The following is a 23,063-nucleotide window of genomic DNA, read 5'->3' as shown; positions in this document are numbered from 1 at the left end:
GGGCGCCGAGCGCCTCCGGAGGGCGGCGGCAGCGGGACGCCGGAGCCGGGCTGCTGCGCGCAGCGCGGGCGTCCCCGCCGGAAGGTCAGTTGCAAACGGTGCGGTCTTGGGCCTTAGACCCGACTCCCGTCCCCGACCGCGCTCAGAGCCCTCCGCTCGGGCCCGCAGGCCGCCCCACTGGGACTTTCAGAGAAGTCTGCTTCTCCCAGCTCAGCCCTCTCTGGCGGCTCCAGTGGTGGTGTCCTTCAGTGCCCAGATAGAAGTGGGACTGAACCGAGTGCATTCAGCATTCCACGAGCGCGCACTGCGTGCCAGGCCCCCTGCTAGGCTAGGCGCGCATCCAGCAGTGAGCGACCAAGCCCTGCTCTCAAGGAGCTTACATTCTAGTAAGGAGAGGCCGCGAGTGATGGTCAGGGGAAAGAAAAGAAAGGTTTTGGGGTTTTGTTTATATTCTGTGCTTCTCTTGATTTTCTCCATAAGGCCCTGACAAAGCTGGGTGGGTATCCACTGTGAGTGGCTTTTCCCCTCTGCCTTCAGCGCACCGATGGAGATCCACTCTCCAGCCGAATTTCCCTTGAGTTCCGCCATAGATTTTGGCAGAGTGGCCGGCAGGGCAGGAAGCCGAGCCCCCGAGCCTCTTGATGGGAAGTTAATTGGAACCTCAAGGACGGAGGTAATAACCTGGGTCTGTCTTCCAGCCCTCGACAGTGTTGCTCATCCGACCGCATTAACTTCTTGGCTCACACCTCAGCGAGTGGTTCAAGTTTAACCTCTGGTTGTTAAGCCTCTGGTCTTCTTCCTCCTTTTGGAGCTCAGTAATTTACTAGGTACTTGAGGATGAAAAGATTAAGGACGCAGGTATGAGCTTGCCTGCGCCTCACACCCATCAAGCCAAACCACAGCCTCTAGGGCAACTTCTATCTGTTGCCTGGCTCACCCTCTTTTCTTTGAAATATCCCCTGTCCCCCACCCCCTGCCTCTTGGGGAGGGGGGAAATTCTTCCTTTGAAATCTGCAGCTTTCTGTAGCTTCCCAGGCTAACCTACTTTTCAGAATCACACCCCTGCCTTCCTTTCCCCCAAGCCTTGCCTCTGCCAGGCCGTTGGTGTTATCTTCCTGGATAAACTCGAATACTTTTTCTCTCTCTGAAACCTCACTTTCCAAGTCTTTTCTTTTCTTTTTTTTATTTTTAAGTTTATTTATTTGTTTTGAGAGAGGGGGGCGGAGAAAGAGGGGGAAGGAATCCCAACAGGTTCTGCACTGTCAGCACAGAGCCTGCCGTGGGATTTGGTCCTACCAACTGTAAGATCATGACCTGAGAGGAAATCAAGAGTCAGATCCTCAGCCCACTGACCCACCCAGGTGTCCCCCAAGTGAAGTCTTAATTTGCTCTTCCTCTCCCTTCTTCATGCTCCTAATGCACTTTCCGTGACACCCTGTTACGTCTCCAGGACACATCTGCCGAAGGCTTACCAGGTGCTAGATGCTGTATCAAAATGAGCTCAAAGTCTGGTGAGAGGCATTCAGCTTGGGCCTCCAGTAATGTGACTAAAGCAATAAATAAGGTCTTGAACTCCAGCAGAGGCATCAAAAAAGGCTAACCATGAGGGGACATTTGACCTAGGACTTGATTTGTCTTAAAGGTTCAGGTTCTTTTGTTTCTCTCATTGTCCTTGGATGTCCCTTCAATCCTGCCCTACAGTTTTTCCCTCACATCCGCCCTCAGCCTGTGTTGTTTCTGTTGTCACCTGTCCAAGAATCACTCTTAAATCTTGGTCTCCACTGAAAACAACAGTATCTGTAGCTGGAGACTGTCCTGCACATGGACAGGGTTGGAATGCAGACTCCCAGGGTCGCTGGAGGGGAAGTTCACATCCATCCCCTTTAGGAGTCTGCTGCAGTGATGCAGGCTGGGGTTGGTGATCAGGCTTCTCCAGGCTGGTGGAAGTGGAGGAGTGCCAGGTGGTCTGATCTTGCATGTCTTTTGAAGATGAGAAAGGGAGAAGTTTCTTTGTTCAGCTTTTGGTTTGGGGGGCGGGTAGTGGGCAGAAATCAGGAGGTTGGATTTAAACATGTTGATGTTTAAACATGACATCCAGGTGGAAATGTCAAGCGGGCAGCTGGACATATTAGTCTAGAGTTGGAGGAAGTTTCCAGGCTGAAGACGGAGATGGGAGTCATCAGTGTACTGACAGGACTAAAGCCTTGAGTCTAGGTGACCAGCGAGGGAGTGAGGGGTGCCTAGCAGAAATGAGCCATCTGGGTCTGAGCCCTGGGGCTCAGTTTTATTAAAACTAAATTAGAAAAAAAACAGAAGGAAATATGTGCATAGAGTCTGGTATATTATAAGCACTCCATAACGGTAGCTTTAATATTTACGTATCTGTCCTGAGACTTTAGCCTCAGCCATTTCCCGAGTGTAATTTGTCGTAACCTAGTTCCATTCCTTTGGCTAATGCTGATTCTCTTCCTTGCAAGACTGCGTCCTCCCTTCTTATGATTCATGCCCTTTCCATTCTTGAACGCTTGGGTCAAGGGTCATCGCCTGGAGACCTTCCGGTATCAATCCTACTTCCACGCTGATCTTTCCTCCAGCTGGCGATGACGACAGAAACGCATCTTGATTTGTCATTTGCTTTGTACACGTTGCGTGGTAATCTGTTTCAGATTGACTGCTTTGTCCCCGGATTGTGCTTGATGGAAAGGATTGTATGTCCCAAAATAACCCCTTCCTTGTAGAGGCTTCCTTCTGAGATACCGATATGTAAAAAATAGGAGAATCTTACTATTTCAACGAATGACGTGTAACTCTAAATGACTTTGGTTAAAAATATGTAAGAAAGGACTGAGCTTACTGCTCTCTTTAAAGCATTGTTTAATTTTTTAGCCTCCTAAGGAAGGCTCTTCTCTGGATTTCCTTTTTCTCAGCTCTCTATTTATTTATTTACTATTCTTCAAGATATACATTCTAACTTTCTCACATTCCTAGCTAGTGGGAATCTTGAATGTGTTTCATTTTCCCATTTTTTTCCCCCAGTGGAATTAAAATGTTCCTCAGAATTGGAAAGACCAGTTATCCAATCTGTTCTCCCACTTTTGGGAACCGAGTTTGCTATCCCTTATCTCTGCGGAGACAAATCTTATTCCTTTTTTAGTCACCTGTCCAGATGTGCAATATAGGCTAAATGCGCCTTTAAATAATGGACATAACTAAAGTTCGGAAGTTATGTGTTAAGAACCTTGGATCATACTTAAATTTTGTATGTTGAGAATAGTGGTAAACAATGTTATTTAGGTTCCTGGTGACTTTGTGGAAGGCACCTACCAGATTGGAGAAGGAGAAAACGTTCCATTCTATTTTGAGGATGATTTTTTGGGTGGATGAAACCTGCATGGAATAATTGGGTTGCCGAGGGCTTCTTGTCAACATGCTTCCTTTGCAGGTGTTAGAGGCACAAAAATTCAGCAATTATTTTGCCACTTTAATCATAGCTCATGCTTCTCTTAAAGAAAATAATCTGTTATGAAAAAGAAAAATGAAGTGCAATCCTCATATAAATCTTTCCCCCTTCTCCCCTTCTTTCACTGAGTCATGCAAGAAACTAGCTCTAAATATTACATCCTCTTGCACATCAGAAGCCATAACCTTAGTGCACTGTGAAATGGGAGCAAATGATACATGATGGATAAATACTGCCTTTATATTATTAGGACGTCCCTAGAACCTATGCATTTTGGTGTAAACAGAAGCTTCCCATCAGAGCTCTTAGGCTGTAGAATCTGCATACTTCATGTATATAAAAACATCACCGAAATTCTTCCCCCCCCCCGCCTCCTGCCACTGTGTTTCTTTCTGGGTTTTCTGTCTTCGACATACACTGTGATCACATGGGTGAAGCTCTTTGTGGGGGCATTTGTTGGGGACTATGATATGGCCTCCATGATTTATGCTGCCTTACGCAGTCTTGGGTAGATAGATGTTTCTCTTACAGGTTAGCAATCCACCTAAAAGGCAGCAGCGCAGTATGTGGCTCATTTGCACGGGAGAAGCACTCACACAGGGGCCAAGCTTCCTGAAGACATTTCTTCTGTCTTATCAGAGCTATTTTACTTGACATTTAATATGTTGGAGAGAAAAGAGTCTTCTGAGTCACAGAGCCACAGAACCAGCAATGTGCTGGTTTGGTTTGTTAGTTACAGATCCTTTGGAACAATGTGTCAGAAAAGAAAAAAAAGCTGTTTCCTTTTCTGAAAAACCATATGGAAAAATTTAGCCTCTCTTCCTCCTGTCTCATCATCTTAGTTTTCTAATTCTGTGATTTTCATCAGGAAGGAAGAGGAAGACGCGTAGTAGACCCCCTGATCTATCCAACCACCTTCAAAGTCCTTCCTCTTTACAGAACACTTGAAGGTAGGTTTGAATGGCTCGTAAAATACGGCCCAGCAGTAGTTTCCAGCTGCATGGGTTTTTGCTGTGCACCTACACTCCCGTCCTTCAGGGAAAGCATTAATCAGTCCTCTCACACTGTCCTCAGGAGGCAAAGCATTTTCATTTTAAACAAAGTCATTGAGGGTAGTTGAATGAGCTCCAGCAATATGTGGGTGTGAAATAGCAGTTGCTTAGTTTCACAGAGAAAAGCAGGTTTTGATTAAAACTTGGGTGTGCCTTAGATGGAGAATAGACCTCTGCACCACCTCTAACCCCCCACAGTTCCTCAGAGAGCATTCTGTGGGCGAAGGAACTGGGAATGGAGGCTCCACTGTTTGTCAACAAGTGATGGTGGTGATGTCAGGTGTTCGTGTGCAATTCGTCCAGTCCATTTTCCAAGCAAAAGGAAATCCTGTCCATTTTCTCGAGTTAGAGTTGCTTTTTAGTCTGCTAAGAGAACCAGAGTTGTGTGGTCAAACTGGAGACTGTCAAGGGTGGTGGGCATTTGAGTTTTTCCATCTGCGCCATTATACCTTTGGAATACTTGTGCCTCTAAGGAGTTTGGCTCTTTATTCTGTGATTCATAGAAAGTAACAGGAGCCTACTTCATTTACCACAAGACACACACAAAAGCAGGAAATCTACCAGCATTGATAAGCTTCCTTTAAAAGCAGCCCTTGGGTTCTCTAGAGACCTCCCATGGGTCCCCTTAATGGCCTGGGGAGTTTTCTGCTAAGAGTGGGTGGCAGGATTTGGTATACAAGAGCATTTTTATCCTGTCAAATGATTGAGACAAAATTTAGTTGTATGAAGCCTCACAGTCTAGGACCACAGGGAATTTTAACTAATAGCAAGCTGGGTTGTTGGTGAATGGCTCAGGAGGTAGATCTAGCCCATGAAGAATTTTGTTCAAAACGTCTAGTTGTTTTAAGTATTTGAACATAAATATCATTGGTGGGGCATATGGTGGCCAGTGCAACCCAGCTCGGCCCTCTCTCCATTTACATTACCTGTCTGATCTCCGAAGGCATTTGAAGTTGCAACCTCTTAGCCAGACGTCAGAACTGATCACTGTTTTTCCTAAAAAGTGACAAACAATGTTCATGCTGCTAAGCTCGATGGCCGCATAGCACAGAAAAACTAGATACACAGAAGCCAAAGGTCCCTTTTAGTCATTTCTAGTCAAGAAAGATGAGTTGTGAAGGCTAGGGTAGGGTCATGGGGAGAGTAAGATCGTAGAGCTGTATACTTAGTTAATGTACTGTCCTGTTGGTTATAAACAAGAGAGGATGGACTCTGACTTAGCTTAAGCAAAAAATGCCAAAACAAAAAATTAAAGACATTTGTTGGGAAAGCTTGAGAATTTCTCACTCAATTTTAGGAGGAAGAGTTAAGTGACCACTATGGACAGAGGGAAGGAGCAGGGTTGCCCAGGAAATCCCAGCTCCCCTTGACCTTCTCCCTAAAGTGTTACTGTAACAAGGCTGGTGTCCCTCAACTCCAGCTTACTGTCTTAGATACTCTCCTCGGATCAGCCAGCTCTAGCCATAAGCCATAAATGTATCCCAGGAGCCCCCTCCCTGTTCCAGAAGCCATTCTTAGAGAAAGGAGAAACCTTCCTGAAGTTCCCCCCAAGAAGTTAAGTCTTTGGCATTCCTTAACTATTTAGTATAATTATTGTACAGTTTTACCCTTACGGTTTTGTTTTTCTCATATTCTATTATTTTAACTAGTCCAGTTCAGGGATCTCAAACCTGAGCACCCAGAAATGGAGTTTAGGATTTTTTGTTTGTCTTGTTTTGTTTGTTTTTTAATAAGCCTAGCATCTGTGCCTCTGTGTGTATGTATTTCTTTATTGGTTAACTATTTCTCTGTCTAGATGTATTCTTAAAGATAACCTTTTTTTTTTTAATGTTTTTTCATTTTTGAGAGAGAGAGACAGAGCGTGAGCAGGGGAGGGACAGAAAGAGAGGGAGACACAGAATCTGAAGCAGGTTCCAGGCTCTGACTGGTCAGCACAGAGCCTGACATGGGGCTCAAACTCATGAACCGTGAGATCATGATCTGAGCTAAAGTCAGATGCTTAACCGACTGAGCCACCCAGGCGCCCCAGATAACCTTATTTCCATGTACATTTGGCAGCAAGATGGCTTCTGCATACTACTCATTAAAAAAAATTCATTTGGGTATGTGCACACAGCATCTTTGCAGATGCAACATTTTTCCTTTTATTTTTTTTTTAAGTAAAAAGTTATTTGTGGGGACTTTTATTAGAGAAAGTAAGTATAATCAGTATGTAGCCCATTATCCCTATTAGGGTTCTCAAACCAAAGTTAGAGTCTATGTTTTTTTTGTTTCATTTTTTTTTCTGTCAATGCAGAGTTGCTTTGCAAAAAAAAAAAAAAATCTGAAAAATTCATCAGAGCATCTCAATATTTATAGCCCTGTTTGCAACTGGCTAATTTGAGTCTCTTTAATGTCTGAGTACTTCTGTATTGGGATCTCTTGGTTGCAGTCGACAGAAGGAAAGTAAAACTAGTAAAAACAGGGATTCATTGGAAGGGTACTTAGAACTGAGGAAGAGGTAAACCAGAGGCCCAGAGAACTTGAGTAGGGACTGAAATGAGCACTGAAGACCTTAGTTATCCCCAGGACTTGGTACCCCAGATGTAGCAGGCATTTATCATCCTTTTTGACCACACCTTTGAATTTCCCTCCTGTATTTGAGGAATTCTCCATCTGTTTAAGAAAAAAAAGCCAAAATAATAATTTTCCTATTTTTCCTTGCACATAGAGTGCATTCATGCGACCTCAGCTTTCAGGTATCTCTGCATGAGAATTTGGCTGTACCATAGAGATTCAAAGAAGCAAGTGGCATGAGGACCGTGGAGTGGCATGGTGGCCGAGTGGAGGCATCCAGTGTCCGGGGTGGTGAAATGAACCAGGCGGTCTGTGCCCAGCAGTGGGGCAGTGTAGTCTACACTGGTGAGTAGGGTGGTGTTCCTGCCCTTGAGATTCTGCAAGCTAATAAATCTTTAATCAATTCCTTTTCTACTTAACTAGCCAGAGTGGTTTCTATTGTTTACTACTAGGAACCTTGACAGATCAATAAATTAGACCTGGCAGTTTGGAAGGTTACAACTGTAATTTTCTCTCTCCCATTTTGCTTGGTCTGTTTAATTCAGATTTTAGAACATGATGATTGGGGTCCAAGTGAAGTATGGGCCAAGGGATCTTTCCCTGACAAGATAATAACATTTAGCTTCAGACACTAAATTATACAGATCTACTAACTTATCATGAGACACATCGAGGCCTTTTTCATGGCACCGCATGTCCTGGATGTGGGGCAGGAGGGGCTGGTTGATGCTGTTTAGATCTCTTGCTCATGCTGTGTATCTGCCGCCAGTTGGCTGGGTTGGGGTGGCTCTCAGTGCTGTTGTCATCCTCTTTCTGGACCCCAGGCTGGCAATGTGGTCACCATTTGGAGACTTGCCTGGCACCTTGGCAGAGGGGTGAGTGCTCTGGAGGCCTTGTATGGCATTATTAAATGTCCCGGCCAGATGCCATACCCAGCATTTCTGCTCGCAGTCTCATGGCCAGATACCCGGTCCGGGAGGACAGAAGCCTGCCCTGTGCTGGGAGGTCAGAGTGCTGGAAATGTTAGGTGAGCAGCACTTCCGGCCACCGCCTTACGGTAACCCTTCAATTATCCGTATCTAAACGGGCACCATCTAGGTCATGTTTCTCGTTCGCTGTTTTGAATGCCTCGCTGACTATGCACATTTGACAGCATTGAATAAAGCACTTGAAGCTCTTTTCAGGGGGCCTGGATCCAAAGTGAAGCAGACGTCTGAATTTAGCAGAATAGGGAAATAAAACAAGACTCCATTTACATCTTATAAACACTGCGGTGGCGTGTCCTGGAGTTTGTTAGATACGATCGTTCTCGTTGACATTGTTTATGTTAGGTTCCTTGCCTAAGGATGTGATGGGATGATGGGCTGCAGGTCTCTTTTTTTCTGGGGAAAAAGGAAAGCAAGTTTTGAATAAATAAAGCCGTGCATCTAAATGAGCTGAAGGCCTCTGGGGAGATGACTCAAACTCCATGTTTAAATCCGTCTTCATGGAGATCACTTACTTTTAGTTGGACCAAGTTGAAAGACTTCCAAACCTCTTTTCAGGATCTGGCCCCAAATCATAGGCAATACGCATGTTATATAGTGTTTGCTATTGTGCATAATGTGATAGCAAGTGTTTTCAGTTTGTTTTTCTATCTACTTTGAGTGGAGTACAACAAATCACTTACGAATCCTAATTCACAAAATGCTGATGAGCACAGTGATTAGGTCACGTGTGGAAGGAGGCCTCATTCAGCTGTTTGGGGGTAGAATATGGGGAAGCCAGTGAAGGTAACACATGACATCCTTGGAGAGCTGTTGATGTGCATTTGCACTTGTCATTAAAATACATGACTATGGTGCAGCCTCATCTCTGAGAGGGGCTCCTATTTTTATACTTGAGGTCAGAAGTTTAAATTCTGTTCCCCTCCTCACTGGATGTGGCATAACTGGTCTAGTCTTTATTTTTGTCCTCTGTGAAAAGTAGTAGTGCTTCATCCACAGGGTAGCTGTGAAGATTAGACATGAGCATGCAGATGGAGACGCCTAGCCTGTGGGAACAGCTCTGTCAGTGACTATGGTCTCTGTTCAACCTTGTGTTTCTCCTGCGAAGCAGGCCCTTTGGCATCAAAGAGGTATAGATATCTGTGCGTGTGGGGTATAAAGCCTAATATTTGTTGGGATAGTTAATATTTTTTATTCTTGAAATTTTTAATTTAATTTGTATTAACTTTTAACTTAAATTTCAGTAGTGTTGACGTACAGTGTTAACACTAGATTCAAGTGAACAATCTAGTGATTCAACAGTTCTGTGCACCGCTCAGTGCTCATGGTGACAAGCACGCCCTCGTCCCCATTAGCCTGCTTCACCCATCCTTCCTTCCTGCTCTCCGGTGACCATCAGTGTGTTCTCTGTAGTTAAGCGTCTGTTTCTTGGTTTCTCGTTTTTTCCCGTTGGTCCTTTGTTTTGTTTATTAAATTCCTCATAGAGTGAAATCATATGGTGTTTGTCTTTCTCTGACTTATTTCACTGAACATTCTATTCTCTAGCTCCACCCATATTGTGAAAAGTAGCAAAATTTCATACTTTTTTATGGCTGAATGATATTGCATTATGTTTATATACCACATCTCCTTTATCCATACATTTGGCAATGGATACTTCGACTGATTCTATAATTTGGTTATGTAAATAACACTGCAATAAACATAGGGGTGCATGCATCCCTTTGAATTAGTGGTTTTGTATTCTTTGGGTTAGTACTCAGTAGTGTGATTACTAATATCATATGGTAGTTCTATTTTTAACTTTTTGAGGAACTTCCATACAGTTTTCCACAGTGGCTGCACCAGTTGGCATTCCCACTAACAATGTTCAAAAGTTCCTTTTTCTCTACATCCTCACCAACACTTACTGTTTCTTGTGGTTTTGATTTTAGCCATTCTGACAGGTGTGAGGTGGTATCTCATTGCAGTTTTGGTTTGTATTTCCCTGATGATAAATGAGGTTGCAAATCTTTCAGTGTGTCTATTGGCCTCTGTATGTCTTTGGAGAAATGTCTCTTCATGTCTTCTGCCCATTTTTAAGTTGGATTATTTAGATTTTCTGGGGTGTTGAGTTGTATCAATTCTTTATATATTTTGGATACTAACACTTTGTTGGATATGTCATTTGCAAATATTTTCTCCCATTCAGTAGGTCGTCTTTTTGTTTTGTTATTTCCTTTGCTCTACAGAAGGTTTTTATTTTGATACAGTCCCAATAGTTTATTTTACATTTGTTTTTCTTGCCTAAAGAGATATATCTAGACAAGTGTTGCTTCAGCCAGTCCCAGAGAAATTGCTGCCTGTGCTCTCTTTTAGGATTTTTATGGTTTCAGGTCTCACATTTAGGTCCTTGATCCATTTTGAATTTATTGTTGTGTATGGTGTAAGAAAGGGGTCCAGTTTCATTATTTTGCATGTAGCTGTCCAGTTTTTTTTAAGATTATTTGTTGAAAAGATTGTCTTTTTTCCATTTTATATTCTTTCATGCTTTGTGAAAGATTAATTGACCATATAATTGTGTCTTTATTTCTGGATTTTCTATTCTGTTTCATTGACTTATATCTTGTTTATGTGCCAGTACCATACTGTTTTTGATTACTACAGCATTGTAATATAACTTGAAGACTGAAATTGTGATACTTCCAGGTGTCTTATTTGGGGAAGCATTTTTATCCTATATTAATGAGGGTGAATAAATTCATTAGGATGACCATCAGTGTGGGGGGGGGCGGTGGTTAGAGGGGGTGCAGGCAGGGAGCAAAGCTATGTGGCAGCTCCAGAAATCAGAAAATTGAGCACCAGGCCTTCTTGTGTGTGTGCATTGTGTGTGTATGCATGTGCACCTGTGCATACAAGGGGCATGAGAAAGCAGGGAAGGTGTAGTTCAGGGGAGGCCAGTGTAGTAATCATGGGTTAAAGAGCTGATTACTAAATTATTTTTCTGGTCCTGCCCTCCACATTTTAGTCAATTAACTGCATAGTATTATACTTGGTATTTTATATACATTTAAAAGATGAACTGAATTTAACCAACACAATAAACAAAATTTAAGTATTGACCTTTCTAGTATGGGGAAGATAAGGCCTTCAAGAAGTTTACGATTTAAAAGTGGGGAGGTGGGAGAGGTCCTGTGCTAGGGGAGTTGCATGTATTCTTTCATTTAATTTTCAGAAGTAACCAATGAGGTGGGAATCATCCTCATTTTGCAGACGAGGAAGCCAAGTCTCAGAACACTTGCCAGTTTGGGTAAAACAGAGCTATATGGGATGAAATGAAGGTTTAAACTCAAAATCCATGACTTTTTCCATTTGTCTGCTAGGATAAGTAGCTAACAACCAATTCTCACATAAGGTAGATTACTTACCAGATAAAAATTAAAATCAAATTAAAAGACAAGTAATTTAATTTGTCTTAATTAAAGAGGATGTTCAATGTTTATCACCAATAAAAGATTAATATCCAAAATTTAAAAACACTACTGCAAAAAAAGAACCCCCCATACACATAGTAAAAGAAAAAGAGAGCGAGATACACAACTGAACAGAAAAACAAGCAGGGGACTTATATATATATATATATATATATATATATATATATATATACACACACATATATATATGTATATGTATATATAAACATACACATATGTGTGTGTATATGTACACATATATCTGTGTGTGTGTGTATATATATGAGACAGTAATATGAGTGTACAGAGAGATGATCAATAAACTGGGGAAGATCAAAACACAGTGGGATTCTAGTTTACCCCCATCATATTGGGAAAAATGCACAACATCTGATAAAACAAGATTGATCATAATGTTGAGCAAAAGGCAATCCTTACTAAATGACTTTATCCAGGTAGCTCCCCACCTGCTTTCCCCATAGCACTCCTACTCAATGACAATTTTTTTCTTTCTTTTAATTCTTTTTTGTAAGATTTTTTTTTTATTTTTAGTAATCACACCCAACAAGGGGCTCGAACTCACAACCCTGAGATGAACAGTTGCATGATCCATTGACTAGCTAGCCAGGTGCCCCACTTTCTTTTACTCTTGTTTGCAGTCTTATCCCCTGTGAAGGTCAGGTGCTCATCTGTTGCGCTCTCCACTGCATCCCCTGTGACTCTGATAGTACCAGCACATAGTGGGTGCTCAGGAAATATCCTTTGGAAGAATAGGTATTTCAGTCATTGCAGCGCTAGACCTATGTGTTTGAGGAACATCTGAATCTTTCGAGAGCTACTCCAGAGTCCCTTCGAGGTGTTTAATTTCTGAATCAAGATATTACACTACAGACTCTTGGAACAGAGCACTCAGCACTGACTTTGCTTCAGATATTGTTGACTGTAGAACATAGGTCACAAGCCATATCTGGCTCGTACCTGTTTTTGTATGGCCCACGAGCTAAGAGTGGTTTTTATAAATGAACATTTGCAACTGACTTGATGATGGGACACATTAACTCTATGGGTTTAAAAATTTTTTTTAATGTTTTTATTTATTTTTGAGAGAGAGAGAGAGAGGCAGAGCCTGAGCTGGGGAGGGGAAGAGAGAGAGGGAGACACAGAACCTGAAGCAAGCTCCAGGCTCTGAGCTGTCCACATAGAGCCTGCTGTGGGGCTTGAACTTATAAACCACGAGATCATGACCTGAACCAAAGTTGGATGCTTAACTGACTGAGCCACCCAGGTGCCCCTAACTTTGTGTGCTTTTTTTTTTTTTTAAAGTTTACTTATTTATTTTGAGAGAGAGAGAAAGAGAGAGAGCACAAGTGGGAAAGGGGCAGAAGAAGAGGGTGAGAGAGAATCCCAAGCAGGCTTCACATTCTTAGTGCAGAGCCCATTGTGGAGCTTAATCTCATGAACATGACATTGTGACCTGACCCAAAATCAAGAGTCAAATGCATAACCAACTGAGCCACCGAGGCACCCCAGGTAATATTAACTTTGAATCCCAGTGAAGCAAAATGCCAAAAAAAATCCATTTTTCTCATTATTGGATCTATATTACAAAAAATGTGCACAATTTTTACATTTTGTATTTAATAAATAAAAATGTATAAATTTATCTTTTCTCTTGTTATGCAAGTACGTACTTAATAGCTCTGATTTTGCTTCTTGGCTTGCAAAGTTTACTATCTTTACTATCTGATTGTTACAGAAAACCTTTGCCAACCCTTGCTATGGAAGTGGACTCAGGGCCACTTAGCTATGACCATTCCACCTGGGGTGACCACTGACCTTCATGAGAAGAATGGTCTTGACTTCCAATAGGGACACTGAGAAAAAGTTTTAATCTTCTCTAACCATTCGTAGAAATGTCATTATAAAGTCTTCAAAGTCTTTGTTTTAAGGCCATTGCCATGCAGTGAACATTAAAGTGCGTTAAATCTTGGTGTTTATCTACTACCGCCAGTTACCTGCCTTTTCTAACACAAGTGTATTTTGTTGGGCAGACTGTGTTTGACAGATGGATGACCCCATCTTTCCTAGTTTCTTAGGTCTTAATCCTTAATCCTTAAGGTGGCTTGAGCCATGTGTTATGAGAGGTCCAGGATTTTCCTGCCCTCCAGTGTTCTGAGGGTATCTGGGGCTGAGCTTTCTGGTCACTCTCTATTAATTCCTTCTCAGTGTTCTGTCTCAGGCCACCGCTTTCCCCTCTCTGTCCATTTCTTTAATCCGCTAGCGTGACACCAACACAGGCCTTGCTGAAGGTCTCAGGGTGATAGAGGGAGATACTAATGCAGTTCAAAACAGAAATCAACTTAAAATTGATTACTCAAAGTTTTCTTGGCCATTGAGGACTTTTTTTCTGGCTGTATTTGTTTCTTAGACTCATGAACCATTGATCCTACCTTCTCTTGTCTATAGTTCAGTTCCTTTCTTCCATTCTCAAGGCTTCGAGCCCCTACTGCCCACTCTACTCTCCTGAGTTTCCAGCAAACAAATCCTAGATACATGTCATTTTCTTACTCAATTTATCTCCTGTTTTTCTCTCTCCTTCCAGGCCCCTGGCCTAGAGATGAATTATGCCACTGTGGTAGGAATTGGCTGCAATCAGTTTGTTTTAAAAGATCATGTTTCCCCATCCTCTCAACTGTTAGAGTACCCATGTAATGTGCTCAGCACAGTGCCTTGGATGTAGTAAGCCCTCATTACATGTTGGTTGTTCTTATTTTGAGAGGACTGTGCCAAATTGGGTTCAGTGTTGGTCCCCTCATCCTAACTATGGCTACTACTTTTGTATGGTATGGGGAAATACATGGCTAGGGCATTTGGGGACCAACAATGTAGTGCTTCATGCAGAACTCCCCTTTTTCCTTCATGCATGTCTTCATCTCCGCCTTTGATTGTTGGGCTCCCTGGTGAACTATGTTGCCTCTGTCTGCCGTGAAAATGAGTCACACAGAGGGTGCTGACATGAACATTAGGGTTCATGAGCTCCTGGAAATAACCCAGCCATTGTATTCTTTGGTATATACCCAAGAGAACTGAAAACACAGGTTTACACAAAGCTGTGCGTGCGTAAATGTTTATAGCAGCATTGTTCAGAATAGCCAGAAGTGGTAAGCAACCCACATGTTCATCAGCTCATGAATGGATCCTCAACATGTGGTATATCCATATGGTGAAATATTATTCAGCCACAAAAAAGAAAGAAGTCCTGATACATGCTACAGTGTGGATAAACTTTGAAAACATTCTGCTAAGTGAAAGAAAACAGTCACAAGCAATAACATATTACATCACTCCGTTTTAATGGAATAACCCGAGTGGGCAAATTTATAGAGACAGGAAGTAGATTAGTGGTTGCCAGAGGCCGGGGGGGAGGAGAGAATGGAGAATGACTACTCCTGGGAATGGCGTTTCGTTTTGATGGGATGAAAATATCCTGCAATTAAATAGCGGTGATGGTTGGACAACTGGTGTCTATATAAAAAAACCACTCCATTGTTTAAAATCGCAACTTTTATAGTATGTGAAATATATCTCAGGTAAAAATAAAATGCCCAGAAGCCTGTGGCATTTATGACCAGTGTGAAACTACATGCTTTCCTCTGTTCAGTTAACGCTAGATGCACCGTGGGAGAAACCTGGCACCCTTGCCCGTTGGTGCTCATTAATGGCGATGGGCGTGCTTTGCAGAAATGTGGTGTCCGTGTGTTTGCTTCTCTCGGGCATTTGTGTTAAAGAGAACAGCAGTTATGCGGATACCTCACTTTAAGAGCTTTTTTTAAATGTTTATTTTTGAGAGAGAGACAGAGCATGAGTGGGGTAGGGCAGAGAGAGAGGGAGACACAGAATCCGAAGCAGCCTCCAGGCTCTGAGCTGTCAGCACAGAGCCCGATGTGGGGCTCACCCTCATGAATCTCGAGATCATGACCTGAGCTGAAGGATGCTTAACTGACTGAGCCATCCAGCCGGATACCTTACGTATAAACAACTCTTCCCAAGCTTACAAAAGCTTGCAGTGTCATTATCCTAGGTGGTTCTCATAATCCCCTTATAACTGAGATGGTTATTATTTCCATTCTACCAAGAGGGACTTTGTTAAATAACTGGTTCAAGGTAAATAGAGGTTTTAACGCAGGTCAGATTTAAAATTCTTTCTACTCTATGCTATGCCCTACATCCATGATGAAATCTGGGTCTCAGAAAAATATGTTGATTACTATAGATTTTAGGTTTGATACTAAGGCTTCTTAGATATTTTCCAAGTCAACTAATATATTTTAAAACTTAATTTTAGCTATTTTGTCAGGTTGGGATTTCAAACATGCCCTCCATTGCTTACAAACAAATTTGAACTGATTGTATAATTATGATAGGGAATGTTCTTTGAATAGTGAATATTCATTTTGTACAGAAATAGTAAAAAAAATGGCTTACTTAACTAATGTATACTTATAGGACATTAACCTCAATCAGGAGCAGAGAGCTACATCAGTTTGGAAACCTAAGTGTTTGACTTCATTTGAGTGCCCTGGATACAGAGAATTGTTTTGGAAAGTCTGAATGCCTGGGCCTTTATTTCTGGACAGGGAATGTTCTTATTTATAAAACCAAACCACTAGCATAGATTGAAGTCTGTTTATGTGTATAACATTGTGTCATTTCTTATTATTGTGATATGTTGAGACAAGGAACAGAAAAAATACTATCTCATGTAAAAATTTGTAATTTAAAAATATAGGCAAGCTAGTATGCTGATAATTAAAGGTACATATGTTTGGTCAAGTTATGAGCTTAATAGAGAAAACAGATCAAAAGTGCTCTTGAGGTTTTATAAATTTTTTTAAAATAATAAAACCGTATAGGAATGGGAGAAGTGAGTAAGGAAGCTGGAAATTTAATTTTTCTGTGTCTTTTATTCAAGGAGTTTTTAGATGATAGTTATTTTGAAACCAAAATTTTTCCACTTAAAAATAGAAGTGAAGAAATGGGAACAGATTGGAGTTTGGTGGGGAAAAAAAATTAGAGACAGAGAAAAATACAACAAGGAGGCTCCGTGTAGGGAATTCTTCTGTTCATTTCTTCTCAAATTTCCTGTGGATTTTGATGAAAACAATTCAATAGAAGCTATGGAGAAGCATTCTGGAGTCATGAACATCTGTCTGCATACATATTTGCTTGCAGTTGATTTCAGGGGGAGCATGGACCTCACAAAGCCCTAAATTCTTAATCTAGGGAGTGGATCGGAATCAGTCATCGGAGTCTGCATACGGATACCTCTGCCACCCCTCCCCCAGGTCTGCTGTGAAGGACCACTTCCTCATGGAGGGGTGGGTGCCAGGTTAAGACTTGTCACTTATGATTGGGATGGTTGATTTCTAAACCTGGTGTAGAACCACCAGTAACAAGTATTCACTTTTAACTGAGAGCTGCCCCAGGTGATGGGCTTCTGTCCTCTGGTACCACCTCGATGCTGCCTGGGCTGAGCCCTCAGGAGGTGGAGTCCTGCCCAACAGCCTTGGAGGGAGGGGACCGCACCAGGCCACACCTGAGAAGTAGTGCCGAGGTGTACAATCCTACTGATGGCCACTCTGCCTTCCTTGGTCTCCTTAAACTGTACGTTGGAGAAGAACCATGTTTTGTTTTCAGAATAGCGGCCGATGGCTCCTCCCTGGTATTGATTTTTATGTTACCTCATTTGTAAATAAGTGCTTGTTTTATATTGTCAAAATGTTGAATATCAAAAAAGAATGTTTTTAAGGCAGGAGACTTTGTAGCCTCTTGAGAAACAAACATAAAAGAAGTTACGGTCCTCTCTTCCACTCTTCTGCCTCATGCACAGTCCTGCTTTATGTTTGTATTTCTCCAGCTACACGCTGACATTAGTCTTGCCTCTTTCTAAGTTGATTAATAACATTGCGCTGTCTCTGTGTGCTTGTGGAATCTCTACAGCCATTTATTTAACCCGGAGAGTAGAAGCCTCCTATGGGAAGTCACCGATGCACAGTAATTGGTCAGTTATTTACAAGGTAGTGAAAGAAGTGATTAACAGAAAGTATACACACAGCTTGTTTTAACTCAAAACATGCACTCAAATTTGTTTGCCAGTCTTTTGTTATGAGTTTGGCCCCTGGTTGGAGTTCTGCTCTTTCATGCAAAACCCGTCTGAACCGTATCACCCTTTCCAATTTTGGTTCCTTCAAAGTGGAGCAAAAACTTAACACTTGTGAGGCAGACTACATGCAGCACACCTTCAGATTTCAGTGATTTTGTTACTCTGTTTTACAGTTACTTCACTCATACCTAATGCAACAGCATTTTAAAATAGCACCTGGCTTTTATTGACTCAGTTTTGTAGAAAAGAGAACCTGTTTTCTTTCTGTGCACAGGTTTCATCAGTTTGCCTAAATGTTAATTAAATTATGTTAACTTGTGTAACTGATATAAATTGGTTTGGGAACAAACAAGTGACGTTGGTCAGCATACAACTATGCTGGTGGCAGCACAGAAGAGCACAGGTAGGGACGAGGCTGAATGTTGGTTGATCTGACAAGTTCGTTTTTAAAAAAATTTTTTTAATGTTTATTTATTTTTGAGAGAGAGAGAGAGAGAGAGAGATTGAGAGAGAGAGACAGAGCATGAGTGGGGTAGGGCAGAGAGAGAGAGGGAGACATAGAATCTGAAGCAGGCTCCAGACTCTGAGCTGTCAGCCCAGAGCCCAATGTGGGGCTCAAACCCACGAACCATAAGATCATATCCTGAGCCAAAGTAACTGACTGAGCCACCCAGGCACCCCTGACAAAGTTAGTTTTGTAGAGAGATTAAGAATGCTCCCCCCTGTAATATACGTTGAAGAAGAGCAAAACTATGCACCATGTTTTCAAGTATGTTGGAGTTTACTTAGAATGAATCCCTACAGGGAGGAATGCATTTGTTTACCTTTAAGAGAACCTGCCCGTGTAGCTGTGCAGGTGGGATGAGGGAGACTGGACCGGTTGTGATCAAAAGGGGCTTTGGAAGTATGAAAACAAACTTTCAGTATAGTAGGAAAGCTCCAGTGCTCTTCTTAACAGATGGGCTTGGATAACACCTAACTTGATGCTTTCAAGTTATAGAATATGTACAGGTTCTGATTAAATTTTATAATTGGTACATAAATCGTTGTTACCCTTTTTATCTGTCACACATTTAAGGTTGATAACTTAATTCCATCTGAATAAATAAATAAGCAGTATTTATATTCGGCTAGATGAAGGTATTACTATGAAGCCCAGCTAGCGGGTATCCCTACTTTCATCCAAAGTTATTACAAAAAATTGTCCTTAGTCCCAAGAATTATGTCATGTTCTTTCCTCCCTGGCATTTAAATCAATGTAAAAATGTCCCTTGGAACCATTTCTGTGGGGGACTATAAAAGAAGTAAAACACATGGTGTTCTCATGAGGGTTGTAGTCTGGTGAGAGAAACAAGACCAACATAGTTGAAACAGATTATACCAAACATTTGATTTCATATAAAATGAGAAGCACAAGTGGTAATGGCTGAAGGACCTGCTTTGCGTAGTTTATTTTGCACATGGTAAAGGCTTGAGTGAAGAGGAAATTTGGGGGAAGTACGTGAGACTAAAGTGGAATTTGAACTGACTAGTGAATAAAGGAGAGAATTGTTAGTAGGAAAGGAAAGGTGTGTTCAGGACAGGATGCACTCGGAGCAGACTAGAGAGTAGGGTTTGTTTTGTAATCCTAGAGGATCCTATAAGATCCTAAGAAGGCCCTTATGGTATTTATCTGAGCACCTCCTAACTTCTCTGAGTCTTGGCAGTGAATTGTCTTTGATTATATAGTTCTTTTCTTTCCCTACCTGAGAATATACATTAAACCAATGATTTCTTACAGCTTGCTGTTCAATTTCTGATATTGTGGCTTTGGGAGAATTATACACAACAATGATAACCATCTTTTACCTAGTGCCTTTTAGGTATCTGTATCCATCAGGATAGGATAGGTTATGCTGCAGTAACAAATATTCCCCAAATTTCAGTGGATTAAAATAACATATAAAGTCTATACTAACAGGAAAACTAGGGTATAGGGAAGATAAAGCTCTGAGACCTGGGATGGGGGCAGCGTGGGATAGCAGAGCAAGTATGAGACTAGTCGCCTAGAGGTCTGGCTCTGAGTCACAGCCCACCTCCTCCTACCTATGTGACGTGGTATGTCATTTCATCTCTCTTAGCTTGATTTTCTTCAATTCTAATGTGAAGGGGTTGGTCTAGTTCATCCTTAAGCTGTCTTTGAATACAGTGATTCTCTGCAAGTATAAAGCAAGTAAAAATAAAAGCTAGAATCCTTTCTGTCTTCTGGATTCCGTAGTGTGTTGTCTTTTTATTTTCTAAATGTTTATGTATTTATTTTGAGACAGAGAGTGCATGTGAGCAGGGGCAGTGGGGCAGGGCAGAGAGAGAGGAGAGGGAGATTCCCAAACAGGCTCCACACTGTCAGCGCAGAGCCCCAGGCGTCCGGATCTCACACACACGAGATCCTGACCTGAGCCGAAATCAGGAGTTGGACACTGAACCAACTGAGCCATCCAGGCGCCTCTATAATGTGTTTGCTTTTTAAGCTCTTCCAGGATGTTTGTTTGTTTTTCTTTAACATAAGGACCGCCAGTCCTTTTTTTCCTCATACCATTAAGAAACATGGTTAACATTTCCATCAGCTTAGATCTGCTCTATTTATTTTTCCAGTTTGTCTCCTTTACTCTTGTTAGTTCCAGTCTGAAGTGGGAACAGGGACTAGGCCAAGGTCGGCTGCCACACGGAGAGCTCCACTTCTAACCTCAGGGATTCTGTCTCACTCACCAGAGAGCTTGGAGTCCAGAGAGTTCCATGGCGGCAAACCCAATAATAATTGACCTCTGTAAAGGTCTGGTTCTCTCAGCAATGCTTCGTGTGCCTGCAAAGGGCCACTTAGTGATAAAGACTGTAGATCTTTCCTTCCACATAGGTTTGGAGCTTAAGTGCTTTTGATTCTAGACTTTGTGCAGCAAGCCTGCCCTGCCTTGTTTTATACTGCTGGCAGCCTCCCACAGATGGAAAAGAAACATTTATTGGGCCGCTTCTGCTTGTCAGGCACTATAACTTACAGTGCATTCACACAGAAGAATGTTCTATAAATACAGAATCATGAGAGGAATGTCCCAGCACCAGAATCTTATTTTTAATGGCCAAGAGGATTCACTCAGGCTACCTAATACTAGATCACAATCAAAAGGGCCAGAGAGTGGCAATATGGACAATATGAAAATGACAAAAGAGTTAATAATGAATGAAAATATACTGAAAACCCATACATCGTACATACATATGTGCATATATATAATTGTGTGCAACCGATGGCTTCTATTCCAGGGGTGTGACAGCCTCATCAGGAAACTGATGGTGCCCTTGAACCATGTGCAGAATGGTGGTTGGTTTGGCTGGACTCCTGGACCCTGGTGTGCTCTTTGCCTTCTACCTACCCTGGGCTGTCTTGCCCATGGCAGCGGACCTTATGCCTTGCTTGCTTATGTCCCTTCTCAAAGGAGACTATTCGAGTACCATCCAGTGCCTACCACTGATTTCTAGTAAAGGTTTTGCTTCCCACCCATGTGCCGTGCCACACTCAGCTGCTACTGAGTGTGTCAGCCTTCAGGGTGGCGGCGGGTGCTGCTACTCTGTGACTCAGATGCTCGGTGGGGCCTCTTGGATATATTCTCTCTGTCATGATCCCTATTCCCCCTGCACTTGGTGACTCTGGGTGACACATGTTAATTCTCTCTGGTAATGAAAATCACATCTTGTTTAGACTCTAGAACTGAAACCCTTCCCTATAAAATTAGTCAGCAGCACTGAGCTTTACTATTGACAGGCATTCTGCTTGCCATTATTCCCCAGAGCCTCCTTCGAGACTCTAGGGCTGAGAGGCTAATGGTGCATCTACATGGATGTGACTGGCAGTTTTGGGGATCCCAGGGAGGGAACAATGGGGAGAGCTGTGGTCTGGCCTGCGGTTGAGGACTGGTGTGGGCTGAGAGGCACCAAAGAGGCCTAACTCTGGGACTCTGAGTCCCAGGTGACCTTGAGGAGAGAGATAGCTGTGCAGGTGTTGGGGGAGTATCCCCTCCTTCCTCTCGTAGTCCCTTTCCTGTCTTCCCTTCTTGATTCCTTTCCCTCCATTCAGGTAGTTTTCCTGTTTTCCCCACCCTCTACTAACTCTACTTCTCCTTTGGCTTTGACAGCTACTCAGAATCTAAGGATCCTTAAAATAGGTTTATAGAAGTGCTGCAGACTTTCCGTCCTGCAGATGATGATTCGGGACCTGGTAGATGTTTGGGGTGATGTTAACTGGCTGGGGTTTTCTAACTGAAGTAAGTCCATGAACTCCTAGCAGATGTTGATTTAGATGCTGTTAAGTTCCTAGGAATTTTTTAAGTTTAATTTATTTTGAGAGAGAGAGAGAGAGAGAGAGAGAGCAAGCGAGCAAGTGAGTGAGGGAGAGCAGGGGAAGGGCAGAGAGAGGGAGATACAGAATCCCAAGGAGGCTCTGCACTGTCAGCGAGGGGCCCAACGCAGGGCTTGAACTCCCAAACTGTGAGATCATGACCTGAGTCAAGACCAAGAGTTGGACACTTAACCAAGTGAGCCACCCACGTGCCCCAAGCTTCTAGAATTTTGACTTCCAGAAAATCTTGGTCCCCTATATGTTTTGAATAGGGCATACACATATTGGAAGTGTGTGTGTGCAGGTGTGTATATGGGTGTGTGTTTGTGAGAGAGAGAGTGAGACAGAGCTAATCCTTAAAAATGTGGTTAATGTTATTTTCAGTTCCTATTTAATTTCTGAAGAAAGATTTCTTAGGCAATCTTTCTTCTATAATCTTACTTTCAAAAGACAAATGAGACTCCTCCTTTCTTTCCTAGTTGATGCGTTACCCCAGTGAGAAACGTGATTTGACATTTGAGTTCCTACTCTGTGTGTAGGTGCTGTGTAGTTTCTATATCATGAAAATAAATGAGAGCCTCTGCCTTTCACTGGATCTATCCAGTAGTTTGGCTTCCCTTTCCACTGTCTATGAGAAAAACCTAAAGTATATTATGTTTTATTCTTTTAGCCATTCCCTCGTCGGTTCCAATCTCACCCAGACTTGAACTATTTTGACACACATAGAGAACATGGCGAATTTAAAGATGTCGGTTGGAGAACAAAACCCGGCTCAAGTTTGTTTGGCATTTCTTTCTACCTTATCAGGGTAACTTAGAGATTCAGTCTAGAGCTGAGCATCTATTCTTCCTTGTCCTTAATTCTTCCTAAAAGTTATCAGGGCCTGGCAAGGGAAATTAGAGCAAAACTGAACCCTTGGGACTTCATCAAGATAAAAAGCTTCTGCAAGGCAAAGGAAACAATCAAGAAAACTAATAGGCAACCGACAGAATGGGAAAAGATAGTTGCAAATGATATATCAGATAAAG

At 42.2% G+C, this 23,063-nt stretch overlaps 1 protein-coding gene across 1 annotated transcript in view; it reads left to right on the top strand.

Annotated features, from left to right (window-relative positions):
• Positions 1–23,063, top strand: part of METTL24 (methyltransferase like 24) — a 103,740-nt gene that overhangs the window by 7,968 nt on the left and 72,709 nt on the right. Inside the window, exon 3 of the mRNA XM_029943208.1 lies at positions 1–84. Coding sequence (XP_029799068.1) covers positions 1–84 — 84 coding nt within the window. The remainder of the gene's footprint in view (positions 85–23,063) is intronic.

The sequence above is a fragment of the Suricata suricatta genome, chromosome 7, assembly GCF_006229205.1.
Source record: "Suricata suricatta isolate VVHF042 chromosome 7, meerkat_22Aug2017_6uvM2_HiC, whole genome shotgun sequence".
Classification (NCBI taxonomy): domain Eukaryota; kingdom Metazoa; phylum Chordata; class Mammalia; order Carnivora; family Herpestidae; genus Suricata; species Suricata suricatta.
Note: the sequence above shows the minus strand (reverse complement) of the source record. Positions and strands in the feature narration are given on the sequence as shown.